Here is a 24,555-nt window from a genome sequence, read left to right as displayed (position 1 = left end):
AAGTGTACTATTTTAATTAAGTGTGTGCCACAACAACAACAACAACAACAAAAGCAATGTGCGGCAGTCACGCATGTGTATCTCTGCAAACGTATCTTGTCGCTGTAGCTGTAGCTGTGTGTGTGTGTGTGTGTGTGCCGCTTTTCGTATCCATTAGTCACACATGAAACTAATTAGCATTTCGTCTGTTTGTTATTGTCGCATTTGCTGGTCAAAGGAATTAGCGCGCGGGCAAAAAGCAACGTCAAGCGCCATTAGGCGATATTACACACACAACACACATCTGCATACATATATTTGTATCTATGTGTGTGTGTGTGTGTGTGGTATATATGAGTATTTATATCGAACTGGGATTCTGGCTCATTTCTTTTATGATTTTGCCTGGCATTTCCCATTAAATTGTTTATTTTGTGCGTTGATTCTTCGTCCGATTCCCACCGTCGGCCATCAGCAATAAAATTTATAATACGACATCATCAGCGAGACAGGCAGGCAGGCCGGCAGACTGTAGGAATTATCAACCCCTTGAGGCAGACGAGGCCGCCACAAGTAACAATTAAGCCGCAAGTGCAGAGGTTGAAGTGTTGAAAAATACATGTTTCAAATGTTACACCAGTTATTTGTTCATATCAGAATTGTGTTGTGTTGTGTTGTGGAGTGGAGTGGAGACAATGGCACGACACTTCTGTCTATTGGCCGCTAATTGCTGCCCTGCCGCATGTATCTGCAAGATACACATGGTGGCGGTGCCCACCTCTGCTATTGCTGTTGTTTGTGCCCACTTTTCGCGCTGTTTTGTTGTGCTACTTTCTGTTGTTGTTTGTGTGGCTTTCAGTTCGTTGCTGCTGGTTCGCACGCTCTTCTCTTGGTCGAACAGTCAGTCGGTGGCGATGGCAGTGGCAGTGTCGGGGCAATTTGTCAAAAGCGACGCAACACGCTGACAGGCTACGCAGCCGCATTGCCGCCAATTGATTTTCAATTCATTTTCATATTTGGCATCTTGCAGATACTCACATATGTATACACAGATACTGCATAGCATAGTGCGCTTGTGTGCTTGTGTGCATGTGTGTGAGCCCCTCGATTATTCTCATAAATAAATTATGAAGCATGTGGCACAAAAAAGGCAATTTTCATTTGCACACAAATATTTCAATTACTCAATTAAATTCAGTTTGGCAAAAAGGTGTTATAAATAAAGCATTCGCCTGAAATCAACCTGTATCTGTGTACCCGTGTGCTTGTGTGTGCATTGTGTGTGCTTGTGTGTTTTGGGATCGTAATTGAAGTCCACTTTATGGTCTCGGCCGTGTGTTCGTTTCCCATTAATTACGCGGCTGGCCATAAACGCTGTGTTGCTCTGCTCATATTAATAATAAATAAGAAAGAGCAAATGAATAACTACTATACTATATATTTATAATGGCAATCAAAATACGAAAAAACTGCCATTACAGTGCCCTGCCCCAAAGTTCAAGTTTTAATTATCTGTGACGGTGTCGGTGACGGTGTCAGTGCAATGCCGGGGCTCATAAATTCCATTCCTGAAAACAAATGAAATAAAACGCTTATAAATTTTCATTAAATTAAATTAAAGAAAAAGCTTATAAAAGGCATCAAGTGAAACAAAAACAAAAAAACAAACCAAATATCCAATTATTTTGTAAATGGCAAGCGAAGCAGCCAGCCACTAAATTCGATAAAACCAGGCCAACAAGTACTACGCGTGTAATATTATACCGAGTTAACAATAATTGTTTAAATGATAACGGTTTAAATGTATGAATCAATTAATATTTATAAATCTCGCAAAGCAGATCAATTTCTCATAATAAACTGTGTTTAATAAAGGATTCGCTCATTTATATTGGGTATTAATGAAAAAAAATGCTCAGGCTTCGTACTTCGGTCTTTAATTAGGATCATTATTGCCTCTTAATCGCCTCCTCGAAACCCTTTCAAACAGAAGATCTAACAGAAAAATTTATTAGCATTTTATAAAGAAGTTATTGCCGTCGGTATTTGTGCCTTTTTCTAAAAACCCCACAAAATTCCCCCTAATTATTCCCTCTTTTAATTTGTAAACAATTTGCTCATAAATAATTCTATAAATTTGTCGTTTTGTATACCAGAATTACCAAGCAAATTGTCTTTTGATTTGTCATTTCATGTGGACAGGCAAATTTCATACATTTGCCACAAAAAGCAAATGGATACGTATACTCTTACCTTGCAACAATTAAGTGGCATAATACAATTGTTCAACTGCACGACAAATTAAATATTTTGCCACATTTTGGGCGAGGCGAGGCGAGGCCGAGAGCCCAAATTGAAAATGAGCGCAAGACAAATGAAGCCGACCTGGTCGGATTTCCCATTCAACATATATAAATAAATATCAATGTATTTAATTAAATCACAAAAGCGCAGAGAGAAAGACTCTGAGAGACAATGGGCTGCCAATTATGAAACCAGAACACATTTCAAAATAATTAAAAATGAAATAAATGAACAACGTGCGGGCCATAACAAATTGTGCAACGCTAATGCCCGAACAAAACAAAAAACAACAATCAGCTACATGAAAACTGAAACGAAAATACATTAAAATTAATTCAAAATCGCAAAAGGCAAAACAATAATCAATAATTGTCAATTGCCTGGCTAATGAATTAATTACATTTCTCTCCATCTCTCTGGGAATTCAGGCAGTTTTTTGCTCCTTCCCTTATGTAGTGTACCCTCGAAGAGGGTACTCTGATTTTTAGCAGGAGTTTGCAGTGCAAACAACCAAAAAAAAAAACGTATTTATACCTCCAGTTAATGTCCACAGAACCTTCCCTGTAGTGCCCAGATATGATGTTCCCTGTATGACAGTGGCTGGCACTTTGCCTGTGTGCCTGCCGATCCCCAATTTGCTTCTAAATAAATCGGCAAAGGGTATCTAAAGCTTCGGCCTCGAAGTAAAGTCTTTCTCTCCTTTTTTTTTGTTGGTACTTTTTTTCAATAGAAATTTTTTCAACTTCGTCGCGGCAGAGAGGCAATTTAATTAGGGAAAGTGGATTAATTTGCAACTCGTTAGACTAATTAAGGATTATAATCAGCAGCAGAAGCAGAAGCAGCGAAGAGCCATGTAAAACGGCAGCGACAAGAAACAGCCATAAAAAAGTGAACCAAAAAGAAAGGATATCCAAATAGAGGAACAGCCAAATGAAAAACAAAACAAAAACCCCAAGTAAAATAAAGCGGAATATAAAAACAACAACTACCACTCGTACACCCACACACAAGGTGACGGTGACGGTGACCTTTGACGGTAACCCCAACAACCCCAACTATAAATAGCGCTCAGCAGCTCACCAATAAAGAAACCCAAAACGTTGGAAAAGCAAGTGAAAATCATTTAATTGGATTTCCATTCACCTTGACTCTTCGGATACACCCGCACCCCTTACGGGTACTGCCCGCGTGGCCCCCTCACAGGTAAGTCTCAACACCGCCCCGCCCCATTAACGGTATATATAATCTATAAATTACGTACCTTTCCTCCTTGGAATCTCCTCGTCAGCCCAGTGACAGGTCAAATCCGTAGGCCCCTACGACCAGATAAGATGGCGGAGCCCATGATTGTTTTTATAGAGAGAGAGAGACAACCATAACTAACATATGATGCATAATCACTATCAATAACTGTAAAAAAGTGCCTCCAAATGTGCACGTGGACATGTTTTTGCGCACACAAAATAGCTGTAGGGGCGCTGGGAATTCCCAGAAAGCAGATGACACGACACTGATAGACAGTCGATGACCCCTGGTGCCAGATGCAACTAAAAATCAATTTCAATTAATCAAAGTACATAATCGGGAGCCTTCTAATCGGTCACGCGAATCGAAATCAATTTTTAACTTCTGTGTGTGTTGAACCCCAAAGATCCGTATCAATATCATTCATTGATTGGCGGAGAAATCCGACTCTGGGCAGAATAAATTGATACACTAATCGAACGACTAGATAAATCACTTAGGGCATTATCCCAACAACCCATTGACGTGTATATGCGTATATTTCTGGCATCAAATTAGTTAAACTTCGCCTGTAATCATGCTGTTGACACATAATTAATTTCCATTTCACGATGAGGTTGCGGGTTTTCGGGGCTGCTGCTGCCATTTCGGTTTTCGGCATCGACAGCTATTGATGACAATGGGAAAATTAGCTGACTGAAAACTGTATTTACTTGCCCCATGCCCCCTGGCCACTCTCTCAAACCCATGTCCGATCAGTCGGACAGCATTCTGACATTTATTATGGGTTGCATCGTACAATCGTAATCGGCAAAACATTGCACTGCCAGATGATGCAATTATTTACAATCCAAACAAATGATTACACGGGCATACTTGAACATTAATGGAAAAGGAAAACCCCCGAAACAGGAACGGCAACAGAACCCATCTGAACGAAACTGTTGTGCGTAAGCAAAGGGCAGTCAATCGCAATAGGCCCTAATACGTACTGCAATACTCGTAATCGTGATCCCGAGCTGGGGAGACTGATGCAATCAAATCGAAGGGCTAATCAGGCTAATCGATCAGAGAATATATATTAATTTGTTCTCTGAATCATGCAGTCGGATTTCCAGAGAACACTTGATAAACTCTAAGAACTCTTCATAGGTGCAGAGAAGGGCACTTTTCTTGGATATCCCAGAAAGAAAATGTTGTTCAAAGATACAACGTAGTGTAAAATCCCAACAAATCGCAACATAGAGCAGCCCTGATATGAATATATGAATATGGGATCTATAAATTGATATACCCCTTCGAATATCCCCTACCCTGTTCAACTTTTGCATGCACAAAAAAAAAACAAGAGAAACACCATCTCAGATGGTGGCGGCTTGTTATGGTTGCACTACGAGCAGGCAGATACATTCCACAGATACGGCATATTCGAGATACAGTCCGTCTGTCTGTCTGTCCGTTTGTCTGTCGGTGTGTCTTTGTCTGTGATAATTACCCGAGCAAGATAACAAAAAACTAATACTCGTACGTGCATGAAACGAGTCCGTATTCTGCATCTAGCCATGGTATCGTATCTTTTTTTTCGGGTTAATACTTTAGTAGTACTCTTTGTGTCAGTCATCTGTGAGGCTGTCTGGCTTATTTGTTGGCCTTTAATTGAGTCATGTCATGGGCATTATGCATAATTAAGAGGCAATTTCATTCACAGCAACCAAATAGCAGCGCGATGATATCTAATATCTATCGCATAACAGGTTCGGTTCGCATTACCAACTGAAATTAATTAAATTGTTACTCAAACTGTTTCTCTGATTGACTGACAGACGTCCGACACTCGCGCTGCGAATGAATGAATGGATTGGCATTCCATTCCATTCCATGGTATGGTATGGATATGGATATGGATATGGTATGGGCCTGGAACTGGTCAGTCTGGATCCGCTATAAGCATATATACTCGTATATTCGCAATGGAAACTATGCGACTGCACAAACAGATCGCGGTCTCCGGTCTCTGTATCGTATCCCAGCCATTTGGTATTTGAGAATGGAGTGCCTGGTGCTGGGACTGGGACTGGGAGTGGGTCTGGGCCGATTACGCAAATATGTAAATGGTTGAAAATTAAATGCAAAGGCAGCACAAAAACCATTTGCAGCTCTCATTACAATCTGAGACACAGGTTGGCTGCATTTTTTCACGCTAATACTCATATGGAAAATAAACAAATAATCCAAATAATGCGAATAGTTCTGAAAACAGATTGCATAAACAAAGTGGCTGGAAGGGGCTGATTAGCCAACAGCTTTATGCGATACGATCATCTCAAATGCTGATCTATCCTATGGGCTAATCATATATTCCTCAAGGCTGATACTAAGTAAAAACCTGCATTGCAAACGGGAAACTTTAGAGTGGAAAAATGGTACTTCAATGTGTTTAAAATTCTTTAAAGAATACTTTGTAAAACTCCGGTCATAACACCTAGTGGATCTTAGTCGATAAAGGGACCAATATTCATATAGATCATTCGATACGGAACTCTTTTTAATGGAAACAACTTAGCGATGTTTTGGGAAAGATATTCTTTGGTTAATTATGAAGAACTTACACAAAGAAAGGTATAATTTGAAATTAAGAGAATACGATAATTGGGTGTCTGGAATAGCCCTGAGTCTTCAATAATTCAGACGGCGATAATGATTGTTAAGTAGCCCGAAACCAAAGGAAAAAGCGAAGCCAGCCATCGTTAAAATATTTATTTCTCCTGATGAAAATTACTTATCAATCTGATGGCAAAGAGAAGCTTAATTCGTTCATCAGCCACATACTTTATTAATTATGAGTTCAACTTTCTTCTGCCACTCCAACTCGACGGAGAGGAGAGGAGAGCCAGCTCAAAGACCCAGAACCAGAGCCAGGCCTGCCAATGCAACGGAACCCCCAACAAGTCGGCGCGCGGCTGACGGCAAATACTCGTAAGTAACGTAACGAGTTCTCTCCTCTGGAAGCAGATGATGGCAGACGGCGATTACAGAGCTCCTCCGATGATGAGTCACGCAATTAAACGGCGCACATTAATATGAAATGCCAACAAGGGGCAAGGCAAGGCAAGGCAAAGCAAGGCAGGGTCTGGGAATGGGACTGCGAGTGCGAGTGAGAGTGCGACTGTGTGGCTGTGTGGCTGGGGGCTATTGGGGAGCAACACTTACACAGCACTTGCTTATATGGCAAACTTTTTTATAGCTACATATTGGCCTGGAAACGGATGGGACTGAGGACAGGGATGGGGTTGGAATGGGGATAAGGACTGGAGCACCCATGCCCGTACCCGTTTTTCTCTCTCTCTCTTTCTCTTTTCCTTAACAGCAAAGTCAAGCCATTAGCAACATTTCTAATCAGTGATTCCGAGAAATCGAGACAGAAACATAACAAAATAAAGCATTCTAGAAGGCTGTAGGTGCCTCGACACTACGATACCCGGTTCGTAATGTATATACAAATTCGATTTGGTTAAATCTATAGATAATCGAAGCTAACGAACATTATTTCATATTTCAAGAAAGTGGATAACAAAAGGTTCTCATTCATTCCGTCAGTTATCTCCTCGTCCTATCGTCTCAAGGGGCTTATCTAATATCCGAAATATGGATCATATCAGTAGATAATACGAGTAAGATTTGATAAGTGTGCCATATCTTGAGGGGGTTTTTCTTGATTTTTTTAGGAAGGTAAACCCAGAACTTTATCAGCACATGGGGTTTTTATAGCCTACCTAAATGGTCTTCCACTTGCGTGAATACAATATACCCCAAATAGAACTCTGGATATGTGGTATTTAATGACGAATCCGAGTCCGAGTATAAACCACTCACTACTCAATCAACTGGGTTTCGAGTAAGTGACGCGGTTCGTCGGTCGGCCAGTTGAAATATAAAACTAATTAGCGTTTACAGTCCCCGGCTCCAGTCACAGTCCCAGGTCCCAGGCCCAGTCCCGACGGCTCCATTCCGCTGGCTCTTTAGCCTGTTCTGGCAGTTGGCAATTCAATCAATATCAATTGGTAAATTTGCATTTTGCATGCAGCTCCGTCCCCAGTCCCCCAGTCCCCGTCTCTGGTAACCGCTCGACTGTGTAACAAGTCCATTTAAGTGCCACAGCCACTGCCTCCTGCCTCTGCCGGCAAGTCGTGTTTGCATCTGTATAAACGTACACACACACACACTCACAGATATGTTCGTACGAGTATCTGTGTCTAATTAATAATTATGACTGTTATAAGCCAGTCAGCTTTTTGGCTTTATCGACAGAGCGGGCCAATTCGCATTCGCATCCCACGAATGCAGCAGTCAGGCGGCTTCCGCACTTTTTGCCAGCGGCCCCAAGCTCCCAAAATGTTATTTTTAATTGAAACTCTTTTTTCTGACCGAAATATAGGCATGGCACTGTCTGTACTGTCGTACGGTACAGTTTCGAAAAGTCGATATACGAAAATATACAAAAATATACATACGTACATATGTACATACATATGTCCTATGTATATCCTGTGCATATCTCGTGGAACTGGCCGGGCCGCCATCAAATCAAAATTGAATGAACGCGGGTCGGTCGGTCCATTACTCTCCCAGTGATTTTGCCAAATGACTTCATTTCATATCAATTAAGTATTGTGCCGGTGATTGTATCGTACCTCTCCGTTACTCTCGTACCCGCTTTATACAAAAAAGAAAGAAAAACAGCACAGTGAGTGCAAAAGAAATAACGCACGCCGCACTCACGGATACACAGATACATCCGTACATCCGCGGCGTCCGCGTCCGCGGCCCTGCAAAACCGAACGATCCGAACGAGCCCGAACGAACCTGATTCATGCGCTTAATTGCTTTGGAGCGTGTGCCGTGTCTGAACCCAGTCCCAGTCCCATACCCAGACCCAGACCCCCATCTCCACTGCTGACGGAGCAGGCAGCCCCCAAACAAAAAGGTATGAAATCGAATTGTGCACACAAATGGGAGCAACAAAGCATACTCGTATAAGTGCGCTGGTGTATCTGTATCTGTATCTGCGACTGTGACTGTGACTGCGACGCTGCCCAGGCTGGCAACAGCGACAGCGACAGTGCTGGCTTTCAATAAAAATGACAGCAACAATTTTTGACAGTAGGTACAAAAAAATAACAACAACAACAAGGGGGAAACACTCATAAAATATGCCGGGGACCTGGGCACGCCAATCGTGCAAGAAACACGGATAGAGGGGCACACACACAGAAAATGGGGATACCGAAAGGGAAATTGAAAACAACAGACAAAATTCCGCACAGGCATTGAATAAAATTCAAACGGAAAGATCAACAGATACTCGTATCCACTCGTAGAAGGCACACCACACCAGTCGTATAGGAGCAATCAACATTATGGGAAGAGATTATTAAAGACCGCACATTCCTATGAGAAGAGTGGGGGGATATCTTCAGATTTCCCTAAATCTAATGGGAGATTTTCCCACAAATTGGGAAGAGATTATGTAGTAATCTTTCAAGATTGATTCCCTCAAACATTCCCTACATAATCCGCAAGAGATTCTTCCAAACTTGTACTAGATTTATGTTTTAAAGATCATTTATTTTCATATATCATTCCATTTCTTCTTGTGTGAAGCACACCCACAAATATATGGTATAGAATAATTTCTTTAGTTCAACAAAATATCAGTAACGAGTAGATAAATATAGCAATAAATTTCCCCACAATCTATTAAGAAGATTACTTCCCTAGAAAAGTATCTTCTGTGGTATCTATTAAATAAAAATGTATTTTAAGAGTAGCAGATTGTTAAACAAAACAAAGATATCGTCTTTCATGCTGCATCTTTTTGTTTTTAAGCATCACCGTCATCAAATCTGTGATTGCTAATAAAAGTTCTTTATAACAAAAAGATCTTCCCACAATCCAACAAAAAACAGAACTTCCATCCAGCAATCTCTTCCCCATTTATCGGCTAGTTATGTTCTGGCTTCTTCATAAGGCACGCCGAACCCATCAATTAACTATTAAAACATAATATCAGTAAGATATAGATAATGCCATTGTGCTTATCTCCCACTCCGACCCCAGCCCAGCCCCAAAACTCATTTTCTGTGTGTTTATTATAACCAAAATTTTAGTGACCCACAAATGCAATTAAGTTGCGATAAAAATAGACATTTTATTTGATTTCCTTCCATCGCAAGCCCCCCGCCAATCAGCCAGTCAGTCAGTCAAAGCGAACCCACCCCCCAAGCCGGTGCGCGGCCAATCAATCTTAGATATTGTCGCTCCGCTGTTGGAACCCCGATGTTGATAAGGAACGACATCGCAATTAGATAGTCGCCCGGCCTCAAAGATAAGAAGAGGAGAGACGCCGCCGCCGCCGACGGCCAGAGGCGTGCCTGCACAGCTTTTATGGGTCGCCGCTGAGCGAAGCTCATAAAAGAGCAGCCGCAGCCGCAACAGCCTCAAGTTTCCACAGAAATATCATTTATAGTTTCTTAATTAGCTCAGCAAATACATAAACGATCAAAGGCGAACAGATCAAACAAACCAACAGAGCTTTCGAAATGCGCGCCCAGGCTTCACTTTACAACACTGCCGCCGGCTAATATGCGAATATTTCGCAGCACTAAGCCACAGCTGTTGCCACAGTCACGTCGCGGCACGCTTTGTTTAAACAACGTAAACAATGTGAAAACTTGGCAATTAATGTGAGAAAAGGTGTTTAACAATTGAAGATGGTTGCTACTCGGATTAGCCTGCACATTTGTGTGATTTCACGAGAGGAATAAAATAGAAAAAGCGCGAAAGCAAGTATTTAAACAGCAAAAAGTGACGCCTTGGATAAAGAGCGGGCAAACACAGGGAAAGAATCGGTGATTATTCGGGGAGTAATGTTTACAGTTTGTGCGTGTAAAATACATTTATGTATTGCTTTGGGAATTTATGTTTTTATACGGACGAACAGACGGACAAAGTCGGCTTTTGTACGTTTCCCGGTTTATAGCATATATTTAGTTCCATCTAGAAAGTTCGTAATCATAGCAACCGCTTCGTTTGTTGTTGCTATTGTCGCCTTCCTAACGCCTCTCCATTCTCATTTTACAGCAGACTTAGTTGGGAATCAGATCGAGTTCGTGTCGAGTTTTACAAAAATATCACAGAACTGTAACGATTTTCGATTTTCTACAAAAATGTCGACAATAAACAACGAGGAAATCGAGGAAGATACTAAGAAGACATGCAAGGACCTGGAATCCACGGACAGAGTCCACAAGACAATGACTTTGAAGCATATGCTCGTTTGGGTCGAGAACAACTCGTACGATAACAGCACGGAGCTTTTGGCCCAATACTTCGATCGGTTGTATCTGCATCTGCTCAAGTGCTACCACGACCGTTTCGAGAGCGTGCGCGACGGTGCTGTGCGCCTGGTGGATGCCTACCTGGAACGCCTGCCGCCGATGGACTTCAATCTGCTGAATGTGGTTTCCACGCTGACGGAGCGCATGGGACAGGCCGAGACGGTGGAGCCTAGCGAGGAGATACGCTATCTTTATATTGAACAGCTGCATCTGATGGTGCGCAAGTATGCGAAGATGGGCAACGTGGGAGTCTTCCGCGAGTGCTATCATCTGGTGGTCAAAGTGCTCATCAAGGCCCTCAAGGATGACTATCCAGTGGTGCAGCGCGAGGCTTGCTCCACCCTGGTGGCTCTTTGCCGTGTGGCCGAGACCACAGAGATTCGTCCCTTCACGGAACAGCTGGCTGTGGCCCTGTACGGAATGCTGAATCACAAGCACGCGCCGGCCCGCATCTCGGCCGTCGAGGCACTGGGACGTCTCAGTTTGCATATGGATGCCAGCGCCGAGAGCATGCGCCGCCTGTTCGGCGAGGTGTCGCCGCTTCTGATGGATCGGATGCCACTGGTGCGGCGCGAGGTCGGAATAATGGGAGTCCTGATGCTAATGGATCTGCTTGATCGCTACTCCTTCTTTGAGCGGATCCTACCGCTAGTGCTGTGCTGCCTGAAGGACGACTCCCCGGATGTACGCAACTACATCCATCCCCTGTGGGTCAAATGCGGCAAGCAGTACTACGAGGAGAACGAGGCGGAGCTGTCGCAGCAGGAGATCTGCGATCTGCCGGTGGATAATTACCCAAAGAATGTCAAGCGTCCAACGATTGGCTGCCGTGGACTGGTGCAGCGCTCCCTGCGTCTGCTAACCTTGATAACTCGCGAGACGACCGATTGGAAGGACAATGTCCGCCTGCACTCGCTGAAGCTGCTGTACCAGTTCGTGGTCCATGCCGAGGCGGCAATGACTGCTAAGTTCTATGAAATTTATCCGGATGTGTCTCATGCCTGTTGCGATTCCGTGGCTGAGGTCAGTGCCGAGGCGGCCAAGGTGGCCGATCTGATGGGTCGCCTGCTCTGCTACGATGCCTGGATCGAGCACGGATTCGATGGTCTGCAGCGCAATGCTCGCGAGTCGTACATGAAGTGCTTCTACTACATGTTCGCGGCCTCCAATAGCGCCTGCTTTGAGCACCTCATGCGCTTGTGCAAGCTCCTGAGAGCCACCGAGTACTCGCACACCCTGAAGCCGGGCTTCCAGTTGTACATCCTAAAGCTGCTGGACACCATACTGAACAAGTCTCTAGAGATTACAGCCACTGAGGAGGAGCTCGACGAACTCTACATGATCGTGTATATCGTTGGCATAAAGGTCATGGCGCTGAGCTACTCCCTGAACAGCGACAATGCCGACCCCAATGTTGGTCAAATGGTCCTCGAGCGTATCGCTCAGCTCCAGAAGGTAACGTTGGCCCAGCTGCACGAACGCTACTTCGAGATGGCACTGAAGGACGTGGAGAACCTGGACGCCGTCCTGGAGGATAACGCCGAGCCGGTCCTGCTGCTGGACGGACTCATCAACATCTGTCACCTTCGGCGCTCCTACCTGAAGCGCCTCATCGAGCGGGTGAAGATCGTCTTTGAAAACTGTTCTGCCAATGCACAAATTCGCATCTTTAGCAGTCTCTCCATGGCAGCGCTGCTCTGGTCGAGCACACTGACACCACCAGACGTCGATGCGCCGGACGAGCCGAGCATGATGAAAATCTTCGTCACGGAGATTGTGGAGCCGTATTTGACCTGGAAGGCAGGCGCTAGTTCCGAGTCCATGCGCTCCCTGGCCATGGCCACACTGTGCGCCCTCGCCCAGAGTGCCCCGGAGGATGTGCTCGAGGTGTTGCCGTCGCTGGTGAAGCATATGCCCAGCCTCCTCGAAGACCGCAATTCGAACACCCGCAACTATGCCATCAAGACGGTGCGCTACTTCCGGGGCTTGTCCGTGGAGGAGCTTAAGCCGCTGGCATATGCCACCATGCAGCGCCTGGACGATCCCTCGGCGGGCATACGCTCGATGGCCGCCCTGGCGGTCGGCAGCCTGTCGCCCATCTTCGAGGGCGACTCCGAAGAGGAGATTCAGCACCAGCACGAGGTCTGGGAGGCAGTTGTGAAGCGTGCCATGGATTTGATGCTACTCTACCACGAGAGCCCCGAAAAGAACATCAAGATCGCTGTGGAACAGAGCCTGGAGAAAATGGCCATTGACTATCCAGAGGCCTGGACCGAACGTTGTCAGCGCGCCATGGCTATGTGCCACCAGAAGGATGAGCTGAACGAACTCTACGAAAAGCTGAGCATCAATAAGGTGGCTCCTCAGCCATCTCGCCCAGATCCCATCATAGATTGAGATTGAAATAATTTTTTTGTTTTGTTTCAATTTGTATTTTAATTATTTATTATTTACTTATACCGTGTAATCATTTTGGCCAATCTGTTCGATTCTGAGTACCGATTCTGAGTGTAAACAAAATTCTATAAAGTAAATTTCGGCAAACGCAATGCATTCGAAAAATGCACACAAAACACTTGTTTATTTTGCCACGGCACGGCCCAGAAAATCCGGCCGTTTGATGATGAATGCACGCGTCCTAAAATGGGGGCCTGGGGCATCATTAGGCAAAAGGCAACAAAAATTTGGTTAAATTCCTTATAAATACTATTATGTGCGTCTATGAAGCAGGTACTTTTCGAAAACTGCAGCAATTGTAGGAGAATTCCGCTACAATATCATTTCGCTTCCAAGGGGATTATGGGAACTGCAAAGCGCATTTGTGTCATGTGATTTGAAGACCGCTGCTTTGGTGTTTACCACCCACTTTTAGGGCTGTCCTGCAAACACTGGAGACTGTGGCTGCCACGGGCGCTAATTAGCTGCCAAAAATATACCAACTTGCCCCACAGGAAGTTGCCACAGAGCTGCCACGCCAGGCCAACGTCAACAGCAGAAACAATTAAGTGTTGAGCAGGCACAGGCGGTGGCAGGCGAAGAATAATGGCTTCATAATAATCCCTGGGATGCATGGATATTGCATCGGATGGTGCATATACGAGTATGTTGCATAGCTTTGCGCGCGGCTCGGCGGTGGCTCATCAAACTGCTGGCTAAAACCGCCTTTGATTGGTTTTATTCCTTCTGCAAGTTGTCCGTTTGGGCCCGACTCGACCCAATTTCTGTTCGCCGCCGCCCAAAAACTAATTTGTGTCGCAATGTAGCCGAAAAGTTTGCACACTGCATTAAAACAATTTGTCAAATTAGGCAAAATGTACAAGTTTCTAATTAAAAGGCATACACACACACACTGAGACAGTGATAACCACACCCACAAACACACAGAGCCACAGATACTCCGCTGGCGCCATTTGAAATGAGTATCGTATCTGCATCTCTTTCGGCGCACTTAATTGCTGGAAAATAAGTGGAAGTGCTGGAAGTGTATATTATATGGGTGTGGAATACCTTCCATAGGAAGAGCTAATTATCGTATTGTATACTTCTTCATACATACTTCTTAACCACCACCGCAAAAACGGACCTTAACAAATCCTCTTTTTTTGGAAGGTTTGACACAGATTTGACTTTTCAAAAACTTGGAGAAAGTTCTTAGAGCTAAAAGGCGACTATGTTGAAAAATAACATGATTTTCTTATCCATAAACCTGTTGTTCTTATTAAACGGCCCTCGGACATACATAGCTCGTAACTATCCATGATCTAGTAATATTTATAGCAATCTCTGTGAATATTCACTGTGTTTGTTCTTCCTCCTGCTCTTCTGTATATACTCGTAGTTCTCCCATAATAATTACCATTTATAAATATTTAATAAGAAACACGATTAGCGGGGTATCCTTCGGCCGGATGACTAGACTACGTAGTAGGATTAGCAGTGGGAGTGTGCGTTTGCGTGTGCGTGTCCATTTGCGTGTGTGTGTTCGCCCACATAAAATGACTAACTGTAAATAAAATGTAAGCAGCTGCCTGTCGACCGTCCTTGGCTGATTTGTTGTTGTTGCTGTGCAGTTAATTAATTTTATTTAACATTTTCTGCCCGGGCCAATTATTAATACATATTTCAGCAATTAGAGAGGTCCTCTCCTGCCTTGAATTCTAGGACAGGATATTAAAAGAACTGTGAAGAGGGAGTCGAGTCAAGGACTCTCCTCATTGTTATGGCAAAGCACATTTAACTAATTATGCCGAACTCCGGCTTCAAAGACGGGGCAGAAAGTAAGATAGAGAGAATGTGAGAGTACCCCCCACCCACAGCCACCCACAGGCACCCTCCGCCACCCACAACGACCCACAGACGTCAGTTGTCAGTTTAATTAATCCTTTTTCAGAGCAAAGAGCCAGAGCAGCTGCAGCCAGCTCCTGGCGCACACGGCAAATAAACAGTTATAAATAGCAAGGCAAGAGGCCAAGGACCAGGAGCAGGACCGAGAACCCGCAGCCAGGACGACTGTGGCGTACAAATTAAATGCTACATTCAATGCCATTTTGAAATCATTTCGAGCCGAAACCCCGTTTCCTTTGGCTTCGGCTTCGGTTTGGGATTGGTGTGGGGATTGGGGCCGGTTGTGGGGGGTTTGGTCTGTCTGAAGGACGCACAAAAGTTGCAAGAGACCGACCGACCGTCCCTGCCCGACCCGCCTAGGCTTCTGCCGCAATTGAATTTCATTGGACTTTGACCAAAAAGAGCTCGAAAGAAAAACAAGAACAAGCAAAAAAAAAAACAAGCTAACTGGGGATGGCTGCCGAATCTTCAGATACCCATCCTTCCTAGATATAGCAAAAACTCATTATAGTTTTTTTCAGATTTTTCTGAATAATATTAAAGCATAAGCGGCTGATATAGAATGGTTGGAACCAGGGATCACAAATAAGGGTGATGGGTTACAAAAAATCAATGTCGAAAAAATGTACTAGGTGTGTAAAACAGATACCTTTTTGAATAGGTATCCCGCATCAGGATAAACTTTAATTGCCAAACTTTTTTAAAATTAAATTTAACTTAAAAACATTTTCCAATTTAAAAAATTAAAATTGAAAGGTGTTGCTTATCGAAAAGTATCGCATATTCTAACTTAGAACACGATAGTGCTCCGATATTTTTTTAAATCCGAAATATAAATATAAATAAAATATATGGGCATTTCGTGGAAATGTCAACCGAGGCCAACAAATTTAAAGTCAATAAAAGACATTTCCATATACTTTTGTACCGATATTATTTTCCAAAATTATTGAAACTCAGCTAATTTAAGCAATTGGAATATAATTTCATTAACTTTGATCTGAAAACCTATTTAAATAAACAAAACTTCACCTTCTCCTATAAGAACGATAATTCCTGATACAATTTTTCCTCAAAGTCTCCCTATAATATTGAACTATCGACAAAAATTCCAGAAAATTTGATCAATAATAGTTCACGATATATTTTTTTCCAAACTTTATTCAGACAATAAATTTCTGTCGCGTACGCCAGGAGTTTTAAATTAAATTTTTTAAATGTACAAATCATATTTGCGTCAAATTATATGTATATAAATATATTTTTCTTTTATCTCAAATGATGTAAAAAATACGAATACCCTCTGATACCCTTCTATGGCTTTCGCTTTTTTTCCTTTTTGCGCTAAATTTTGTTCCTCGGTTGCAATTTGAAAATTACTTTCATTACGTTTAAAAGTTCATTTAAATTTCACATCATAGAACTTATTTTCATCTCGTGGGCATTTCATTAGGCTTCACTTCAGTCCAGTCCATTTTGCATTTTCCATTTTGCATTTTGCATTTTCCATTCCATTTTACCTCCTTTTTTGGGCAGCGTGTTGTCAGCTGTCGTACGCTACATATTTATCCACTTGGCTGGCCCGGGAAATGCCAGTTGAAAATGGGAAAAACTAAATATAATCTCCGGCTATCCAAATCGTTGACCTATTTGGCTCACCAAGGGGCCGTAATACATATTTCGGTTATATCTCGCGCCGGCTGTGTTGCCGTCCTTCAAGGATGTGACAGGCGCTCACTAATTGAGATACTCCTCGCTTTTGATCTGCAGGGTGGAGGGAGAGGGCGTGATTCCCCTGGACACACTACGTTATGCAAGTGGAATTGGCGGATGGCTTGGCGGATGGCTTGGCGGATGGTGGATGGTGGATGTAAATGAAATGAGTTGACGTAACAATTAATCCAATGGCATGGCAACGGGACTCTTGTGTCTTGTGTAACAGTATCCTGCATCCCCAGCAATGAACGAGCGATAATTAAATACTGACTGCCTTATGCCTTCTCGTGCTCTCGTGCTCTCGTGTTCTCGTGTTCTGGTCGCCTGTTCAACCTCCACCAGCTTCTTTTCATTGCCCAAAACTTTGAGTAGGTCCTTGCGCAATTAGGATGCTGGCCACCACTAATAAAAAATGGCCCCGAGTCGAGCATCCTTGTTGTCCTTGTCGCTGCCCCAAGTCGATACTCCACTACGGAGCGGGTGGAGTTCGCTTCATTTGCTCCAGCTATGCTTATTTCCACTTAAATGCTTAATTATAATTGAGTTTTATATAAAGGGAAAGCGGAGAAATTGTCCCTGCCCCAAAAGGAAGGAGGGAGTGGGGAGTGGAGTGGCTTCCTGGCAGAGGAGTACTTGAAATTAAATACAAATAATCTTTTGACTCCTTTTCCTTTCCCTACTCTTCTCTTCTCTTCTCTTCTCTCCTTTTCCTTAAAAGGGTTCTGGGCCGCGGACTCTGCTCCCATTTGGCGTTGTTTTAATTACGTCTTAATGCCAACGCTTACGATCGCCCACTCTCCCCGTCTCCCCAGACTCGATGAGCGAAATAAGGTTCAATGGCTTGCCTTTCCTTTCCTTTCCCGAGCTGTGCGTATCAATTCAGCGTTAATTGCTCCTCCCTCCCCATTCCCATTCCCATCTTCATCCTTATCCACATCCTCTGTGAATGCCAAACGAGCTCGGAGCTGGGACGCAGTGCGAAAGGGGGGAAATCGGATAAACTGGAATGGTGCGAATGCCATTTTGGCCAGGTTTTTATTGATTTTCGTCCACAGCAGCCTTCTTACAGATGAGTAGCTAGCGAGCCAGCAGCCAAGGACAATGGTAATAGCTCAATTAATCGTAAGTCAATGGATGCTAAATGCTTAAAGGGAATTTTGGTGAATCAAGATATGTAATTAGATAATTCTTTGTTCCAAAGAAACCTGCAACTCTTTCGTATTCATTGAAAGAAGATTGTTTAGCGGTGCAAATTTATTGCAGTATTTTCCTGGTTTTATACCGAAAGCACCCACTGTCCTTCAGCCCGTCTAATTATGAGAACCTGGCCAGACAATGCTGGAGACGACCGACTCTAGCTCTGAGGGTCTAAGTGGGTCTAGGCCTGTGCTGAGATGGGACCAATCGGGGTAGCTGCTCATCAAGGAGCAGCCCAGACAGACATGGAGTGCGCCCTGCCACTCACTTGAGCCCCAACTATGCTATGTATCATTATTATGAAGCCGATGGCGATGGCGATGGCGATGCCGATGCCTGCAAGTGTTTATTTTTGGCAGCCAGCAGCAGCAGTACGGATTCAGAAGTGGGTGCCAGGAGGCAGGCGGCGGCGGCGGTGGCAGTGTGGCAGCGCCAGCAATTTTTGTTTTTGTTAATGTTCGCATTAATGTTGTCATACTGTTTGGCTCTCATTACGGTCGGAGAGTTGGAGATGGAGATGGATGGGAATGGGAATGGTGATGTGAAGATGTGAAGATGTGGAGGCTGGGGCTGAGCGATGGTAGCGTTGCCGTTGCTCTGGCATTAATTAAGCATGTTTGACTGTGAATGTCAACAGCAGAAATTGCCGTTATGTGTGCCTGCGTTGACAGGCGGCTGACTGGCTGGCTGCCTGGCTGACTGGCAAGGGGCGTGACAACTGCCTGCTGCCGCTGCTTGCCGGCTGGCTGGCTGGCTGGCAGCGTATCTTCCATCTCTCCTCTGGCCGCTATCGGACACGCGCAACGTAATTAAGTGACGCAAGTCAATTTATTTTGCAATTAATCATTAATTTATGCGCACGGAAGTATAATTGACTCATATTTCAGTCCACCCTCGTCGCAACGAATAAGAGTTATCATATTTCGAGTGCGATTGGGGCCCTGGAAAGGCATACATCCGTCTCCTGGATGTCTTCAAATTAAACATCCTTAAACGTTAGCTAAAACAGCATTTAGTAAGACCAAATAGAAACACACATGAAAATCCTACATAAAAATGTTGAAAAAATTCCAAAAAATATCAAACAAATGTTTTTCTAATAATCAAATATGTCTGGGCTGCATTCCAGCAAAGAATGGGGTTGGGGAAAGTGCATTGCAGAGTTTGACAATTTTCCAAATTTTATTAAGTTGCTTGTTTGATACTTTTTTTTGCATATTTTACGAGTCAGTTGATGGATTGATTGTCTGACTGATGGATGGTCTGCACTAAATAATCGATGGCATCTGGGCAATAATGCATTAATTTAAAGCATTTCCATTCCATTTCGTATTTCCATTCATTTGACAATTAAGAGCCAGCGCCAGGCGAGCGCCAGGCCAGCGATCCACAATCCAAGCGAATCCAATCTGTAGGGACTGCTACTGCTGCTGGTGCTCCGACATGTGGCCCAATTAAACGTCAATTAGTTGGGTTCAACGACCTTTGACCCAGTTGTACGTAAGCTTACAGCAAAGAAACGTTGAAACGCTTACGTACGTATGAGCATGAGAGCGGGAATCAAAGGAAATTATAATAAGTGGCTGGAAAAGCATCGGGTATGGGTATGGGTATGGGTATGGGTATGGGTAGGGGACCATTGTCGCGCACTCATTTAAAAGATCATCAATCATAGGCAGTTAGTTAATTGCTCGCTCGGCCTTCTCTATGCGGACAAAGGAGCGGCTGGCTGGCTAGCTGGCTAATGGCCAGGCCAAAAAAAAGAAACGAAACGAAAACGTTTAGCGAATAGGAATGCCGAGCGTCAAAGGCAAATTAAAAAATAAAGCTTAAGCACGCCAACTTTCGGCCAAAAACTCGGAGCCCGAGACCCGAAAGTTCAAGTGAAATAAGCCATGACAAGCAGAGTGCCTCCCTCACCAACAGCCTTGGCTTGGCATCTCCCCCTCAAGGACCCCTCAAGGCAATAAAAAAAAGCTTTAAAAGCAAATTGCCCCAAAGTTTTGGCTTATTCCCGGAGCAGAGCACTTACCAGAGCCAGAATCGATGTGCGCCCGCCTGGAATATGAAGGAAAATTGAAGAAAATTATGACAGGAAACATTTCGAACGGAAATGAGCCTGACGGTATTTCCGGCTCAGCGGCAGTGCCGGCAGCAGCAGCGAGATGTAACTGCAAACATAATTAGCTGACATTTTCGCTCTTTTCCAAATACATTTGGACATGTCCCTGTGCCCCTGTCACGCCCATTCGCATTCCCCCCGCCCCCTGCTAATGAGATAAGTCTTCAGCTCAACAGTTGTCCAACCTTTGGCTGTCAGTCCCCATCAGAACCTGGTCCACTGCGTAACCTAACCTTTTCGGCAGCGATAAAACAAAGCAAGAAAATAAAACCCCCAATTGGAAAAGGAAGGAAGAACCACCCTTCAACCACCGAGCAAAAATAGCTTGAAAATGGCGCAGCATTTATAATCTGTCTTTGATTTATATAACGATTTCCGCTCAAACTACGAATGGCTTATATGGGAGTTGGACAACCCACCCTTCGACTCGATGACTGCTTTATATGCTGACTTGACAATAATGGCACAAACACAGCTCACATCGCAAAGAACGTGCCACTGGCGTTGGCTTTGGCTTCGGCTTCGGCTTCGACTCCTTTACCGCTCTACCCATACACGCGCACACATACAGAGATATCGACTTGGCCTGGCCATGGCAGCACAATGACATGAATTCAATATAATAAATAAAATATAATGCTGTCAATAAAAATAAATAAATATAACATCAGCAGCAGCAGCAGCGGCAGCAAAAGCAGTGAAAGCAGTGCCAAAGTTTAAGAAATCTCTGGGGGGAATTCTGTGTTGTGTTGTGGATTGAAGAGCTTAAATTTTTTGCTGGAAATAGCTTCGCACTGTTTGTTTGCTCCAAGGATTTTCGGGCTGGGAGGGGGCTCTGAAGCTGCGACATGCCTCAGTATTCGCCCTGAGCTCCACAAGAAGCATTACCAGAAGCCATACCACATTCTATGCAATATTCTTAATAGGCGAATCAATAATCTTGTAAACGGGCCACAACAACAATCAAGTCAATCGAAACATGTGAACTAAAACATTTGCTAAATTGCAAAATGCCATTTAAGTGCCTCGAATCAAACTCCCATCCACAGAAGCGACAGAAGCGGAGCCTATCCTATCCCTTATACTCGTACTGGTACTATGTGGGTCTGAGAAACTACATATATGGCCATGTCCCAGCTGCGAGACCATCGAATGGGAAGCACTTAAGCCATCAACACAACCCTCAATCGTTAAATAAAACATTGGCTAAATTGCAAGTTTCGTTTCAATTCCTTCAATCGAACGAATGCTTTTCCTTCACAATTTCCAATTTTCACACAAACGCACACCCAACCATCCCAGCATACTCGACACACTCGACAATCGTTTTCAACAATTTATGATTTATTTATTTATGCAGCCCTGGTTCGCTGCTCTGCCATCTAACCCGACCGACCGACTTTTGTTTACCAGTTTCGTGGAGCAGCAGCAGTTGGAAATGGGGTTAAAAAATATAAGATATCCGGGAAGTTGACAAAAAGGAATTCCTTGACAGGCAAAACAACAATAATGATAATCGAGTAGACTCGACGACATTTAAGGAAACAAAACATTTAAAGGAATTCTCAAATTCCCCCAATCGTGTTATCCTTGCGTTTTTTTGTTTTGCTTTCTGGTTGGAGCTGTCAGATTTTTGTTCTACACTCCAATTTTAAATGAAAATTCAATTGTATTCAATTGTTATTTGGCTCTCGGTCAGAGCAGTTTGCCCCAATTTCAACTGGTGAAAAAAAAAAAAGGAAAAGTTGACTTTAATTTTCGTTTTGCTCTGTGTTTCAGTGAATATTCATTCTAGTGTTTTGTTCAATTTCTGTGAATATAATTCTAGCAATAATTTTTACAAAAAGTGCACAAGTGTAAGTACAAGTACATCCATATTAAACTAACAAATTCCGGTAGAAGTTTTGCGATGAAATCTATGCGGCTTTTGGCTTAATGCAAATTCATTTAAAATTTCTGTACGTACTCCCAGCTGATTCCAGGCTGTCGATATTGCCACGTAAAGGCTCTGCTCTTGGGGGAGAATGTGTGTGTGTCTGTGTGTGTCACGGCAATTTAATTAGCGAGCACATAACTGTGATGAAATATTCAGCGAGTTTCCCGGCAAAATATGCGCCATAGCCACAGTACAGCCCTGCAGCCAGGGAATATATGTGTGTGTGTGTGTGTGTGTGTGTTCATTTCTGGTATGGCAATTCATTAGAACACCTCATAAAAATCAATTAGCGGCATATTTCAGACCCGCGCCCCTCAAACGATCCCCTGGGTCAAATATTCTTCAAGTGGCTTGCGGCTGTTGCTGCTGTTTCTGCTGCTGCTGCTCTATGGACGATTAGCCGGGAGCTTTGAAGTCTCGCACCGAAAAAGCTCCACGTCAAGCATTTACACACACCCAAAGCGTACATATACATATGTATCCGTACAACACATGCATAAGCCCATACTTTATAAAGTTGACAAGGCTCAAAATGATGACTCACAAAATGAAGCAGGGCGGACGGACTGCAAGGTAGGGCAGGGGCAATTCGAGATGGGACACATCGTGACACACGGGGCCACGAAAATCACGCAAAAACATTAGAAGGTGTTATTTTCATAGAAATTAGATGTGGAAAAGTGTCGTGAAGAGCTGCTGGAAATCAGTAAACCGAAGCATCCCCAAAACCTGGAAAGCATAGAAAAATTTCTCATTTTCAAGAAAATTTAGAATTTTGAGAATATATATTTTTACAAACTGCCTTTTTGACAATTGGCACTCGGGTAAAATGTAGAAGATTTTTGGAGATCAGAGTTTGTTTGACTGTAAAATTTTTTGTGTGTAAAATCAGAATAGGCCGTGATTTTCGAATGTCAATAAATATATTAAAAACTGATTTGATGAGAGACTGAAGAGTACTGAGACTGTTCTTGGAATTCCAAGAATATTGAACTATTCTGCAGAACAGAGATCGATTATCCCGTAATCCGGAGAGAATCCAATCATTTTCAGATATGTTGCAAATTGCAAATCTTTTTCTGGTTGCTGATGCTGTGTTGGACCGTGTCCTCGTTCATTTCCGGTCCATCTCCGTGTCTAGTGCCAGCTCAAAACACAAAACGCAAAACGCAAATATGAATGACGAATTACACACTTTAACTGCCAGGCTGACAGGCACTCATACACACACACACACACCACACTCAACTCATCCGAGTGTACACAGGGAAAATAACAGTAAAATAAGAGAATGCAGACGTGAAGTACGAGTAAGATGAAGAGGACAGTTTGGGTAACGCACAGTCTGGGGCAGCAGGCACATTAAATTATGCTGACAAGGCAGAACGGACAGGGCAGAGGCAGAAGCAGAGGCTGCTGTCAAGGGGAGGAGCTGTAGCTGTGCCATCGTTAGGTGTACAGGAGACACAACTTGCCGGGCAAAATCAGCCACAGTTAACGTCAAAGCTAACACACGGCCAAGAGCCCGACGCGGCGAATAGATGGCAAAAAGCTGAAAAGCAAAGACGAGGACGAACGTGAACGGGAACGGGAACGGGAACGAGGAGCAGGAACAGAAGCAGGACGAATGGGATGCCCGGACTAACTGACGAAAGCAGCCGTGGGCCAAATGAAGCAGACCCCGATGATGATGATGATAATGATGATGATTCGGGCGAGTGGCTTGTTAAAATTCCAGCAAAACGTCAGACAAGCAGTCACCCTGCTATCCTGCTATCCCGCTATCCTGCTTCCCTGTGGAATGTGTGTGTGTCCGTGTGGGGGTGCTGTGTTGTTGTCAATGCAATAAAATGAAAATGAAATAAAATAGACAAAATGGTGGCAGCCAGACGGACAGCAGGCAAAATCCTTGAGGCCAAAGATGGGTGGCCAAAATGCCCAAAATGTTGACTATCCTGATAAGCGAAATATAAGCTCATATGTGCCTCAGAATGAAACAGGAGCGGACCAACAGCCAAAGGGTTGGGATCAGTGATTTACAACTTTATTTTTGATCGAAACAATAAGTAGTAGAATTTTTCCATATATGTAAATAAGTAAATTTTTTGGTTACACGATTTTCTTGGGCTGGTTTTTGAGTTGGCTCCAGGGTTGTCTTAAAATGTTGTTGTCCTTGGCATATTTTTCTGTCCAATTATACGCTTTGTATACAGGAAAAACAAGTGCAGAATCACAAAAATTACGTTTCGAAAGCTGACAAATTAAGGGATTGTAAGCTTTGGCCTTTATCAAGAGTTAACCGCACAAGCCATAGC

The 24,555-nt window shown here is 43.7% G+C and overlaps 2 protein-coding genes across 7 annotated transcripts in view; both read left to right on the top strand.

Moving 5' to 3' along the window:
- The first annotated feature begins 3,397 nt into the window (after positions 1 to 3,397).
- Positions 3,398 to 13,498, top strand: LOC108155040 (dynein assembly factor 5, axonemal). Of its 4 annotated transcripts, none has more exons than XM_017285607.1 (2): positions 3,398 to 3,486; positions 10,669 to 13,498. In XM_017285607.1, the coding sequence occupies exon 2, from the start codon at positions 10,755 to 10,757 to the stop codon at positions 13,320 to 13,322; it is 2,568 nt and encodes an 855-aa protein (XP_017141096.1). In that variant the 5' UTR covers positions 3,398 to 3,486; positions 10,669 to 10,754; the 3' UTR covers positions 13,323 to 13,498. The 4 variants fall into 4 exon arrangements, with proteins under 4 accessions (XP_017141096.1, XP_017141097.1, XP_017141098.1 ...); XM_017285608.2 differs by lacking the exon at positions 3,398 to 3,486 and adding an exon at positions 10,211 to 10,281; XM_017285609.2 differs by lacking the exon at positions 3,398 to 3,486 and adding an exon at positions 10,224 to 10,271.
- The window catches only part of LOC108155041 (homeobox protein abdominal-B), a 41,825-nt gene continuing 20,672 nt past the window's right edge, over positions 3,403 to 24,555 (top strand). The window contains exon 1 of one of the 3 annotated variants that reach the window (XM_017285613.2): positions 3,403 to 3,486. The gene's annotated coding sequence lies outside the window, so the exon portion shown is untranslated. Of the gene's footprint in view, positions 3,487 to 10,349; positions 10,437 to 22,003; positions 22,161 to 24,555 lie in introns of those variants that run through there. The other 2 variants (XM_017285612.2, XM_017285614.2) reach the window with 2 other exon arrangements.

This window comes from Drosophila miranda, chromosome 2 (genome assembly GCF_003369915.1).
Source record: "Drosophila miranda strain MSH22 chromosome 2, D.miranda_PacBio2.1, whole genome shotgun sequence".
Lineage (NCBI taxonomy): Eukaryota > Metazoa > Arthropoda > Insecta > Diptera > Drosophilidae > Drosophila > Drosophila miranda.
The sequence above is the reverse complement of the archived record's forward strand: the minus strand, read 5'-3'. Positions and strand labels throughout refer to the sequence as shown.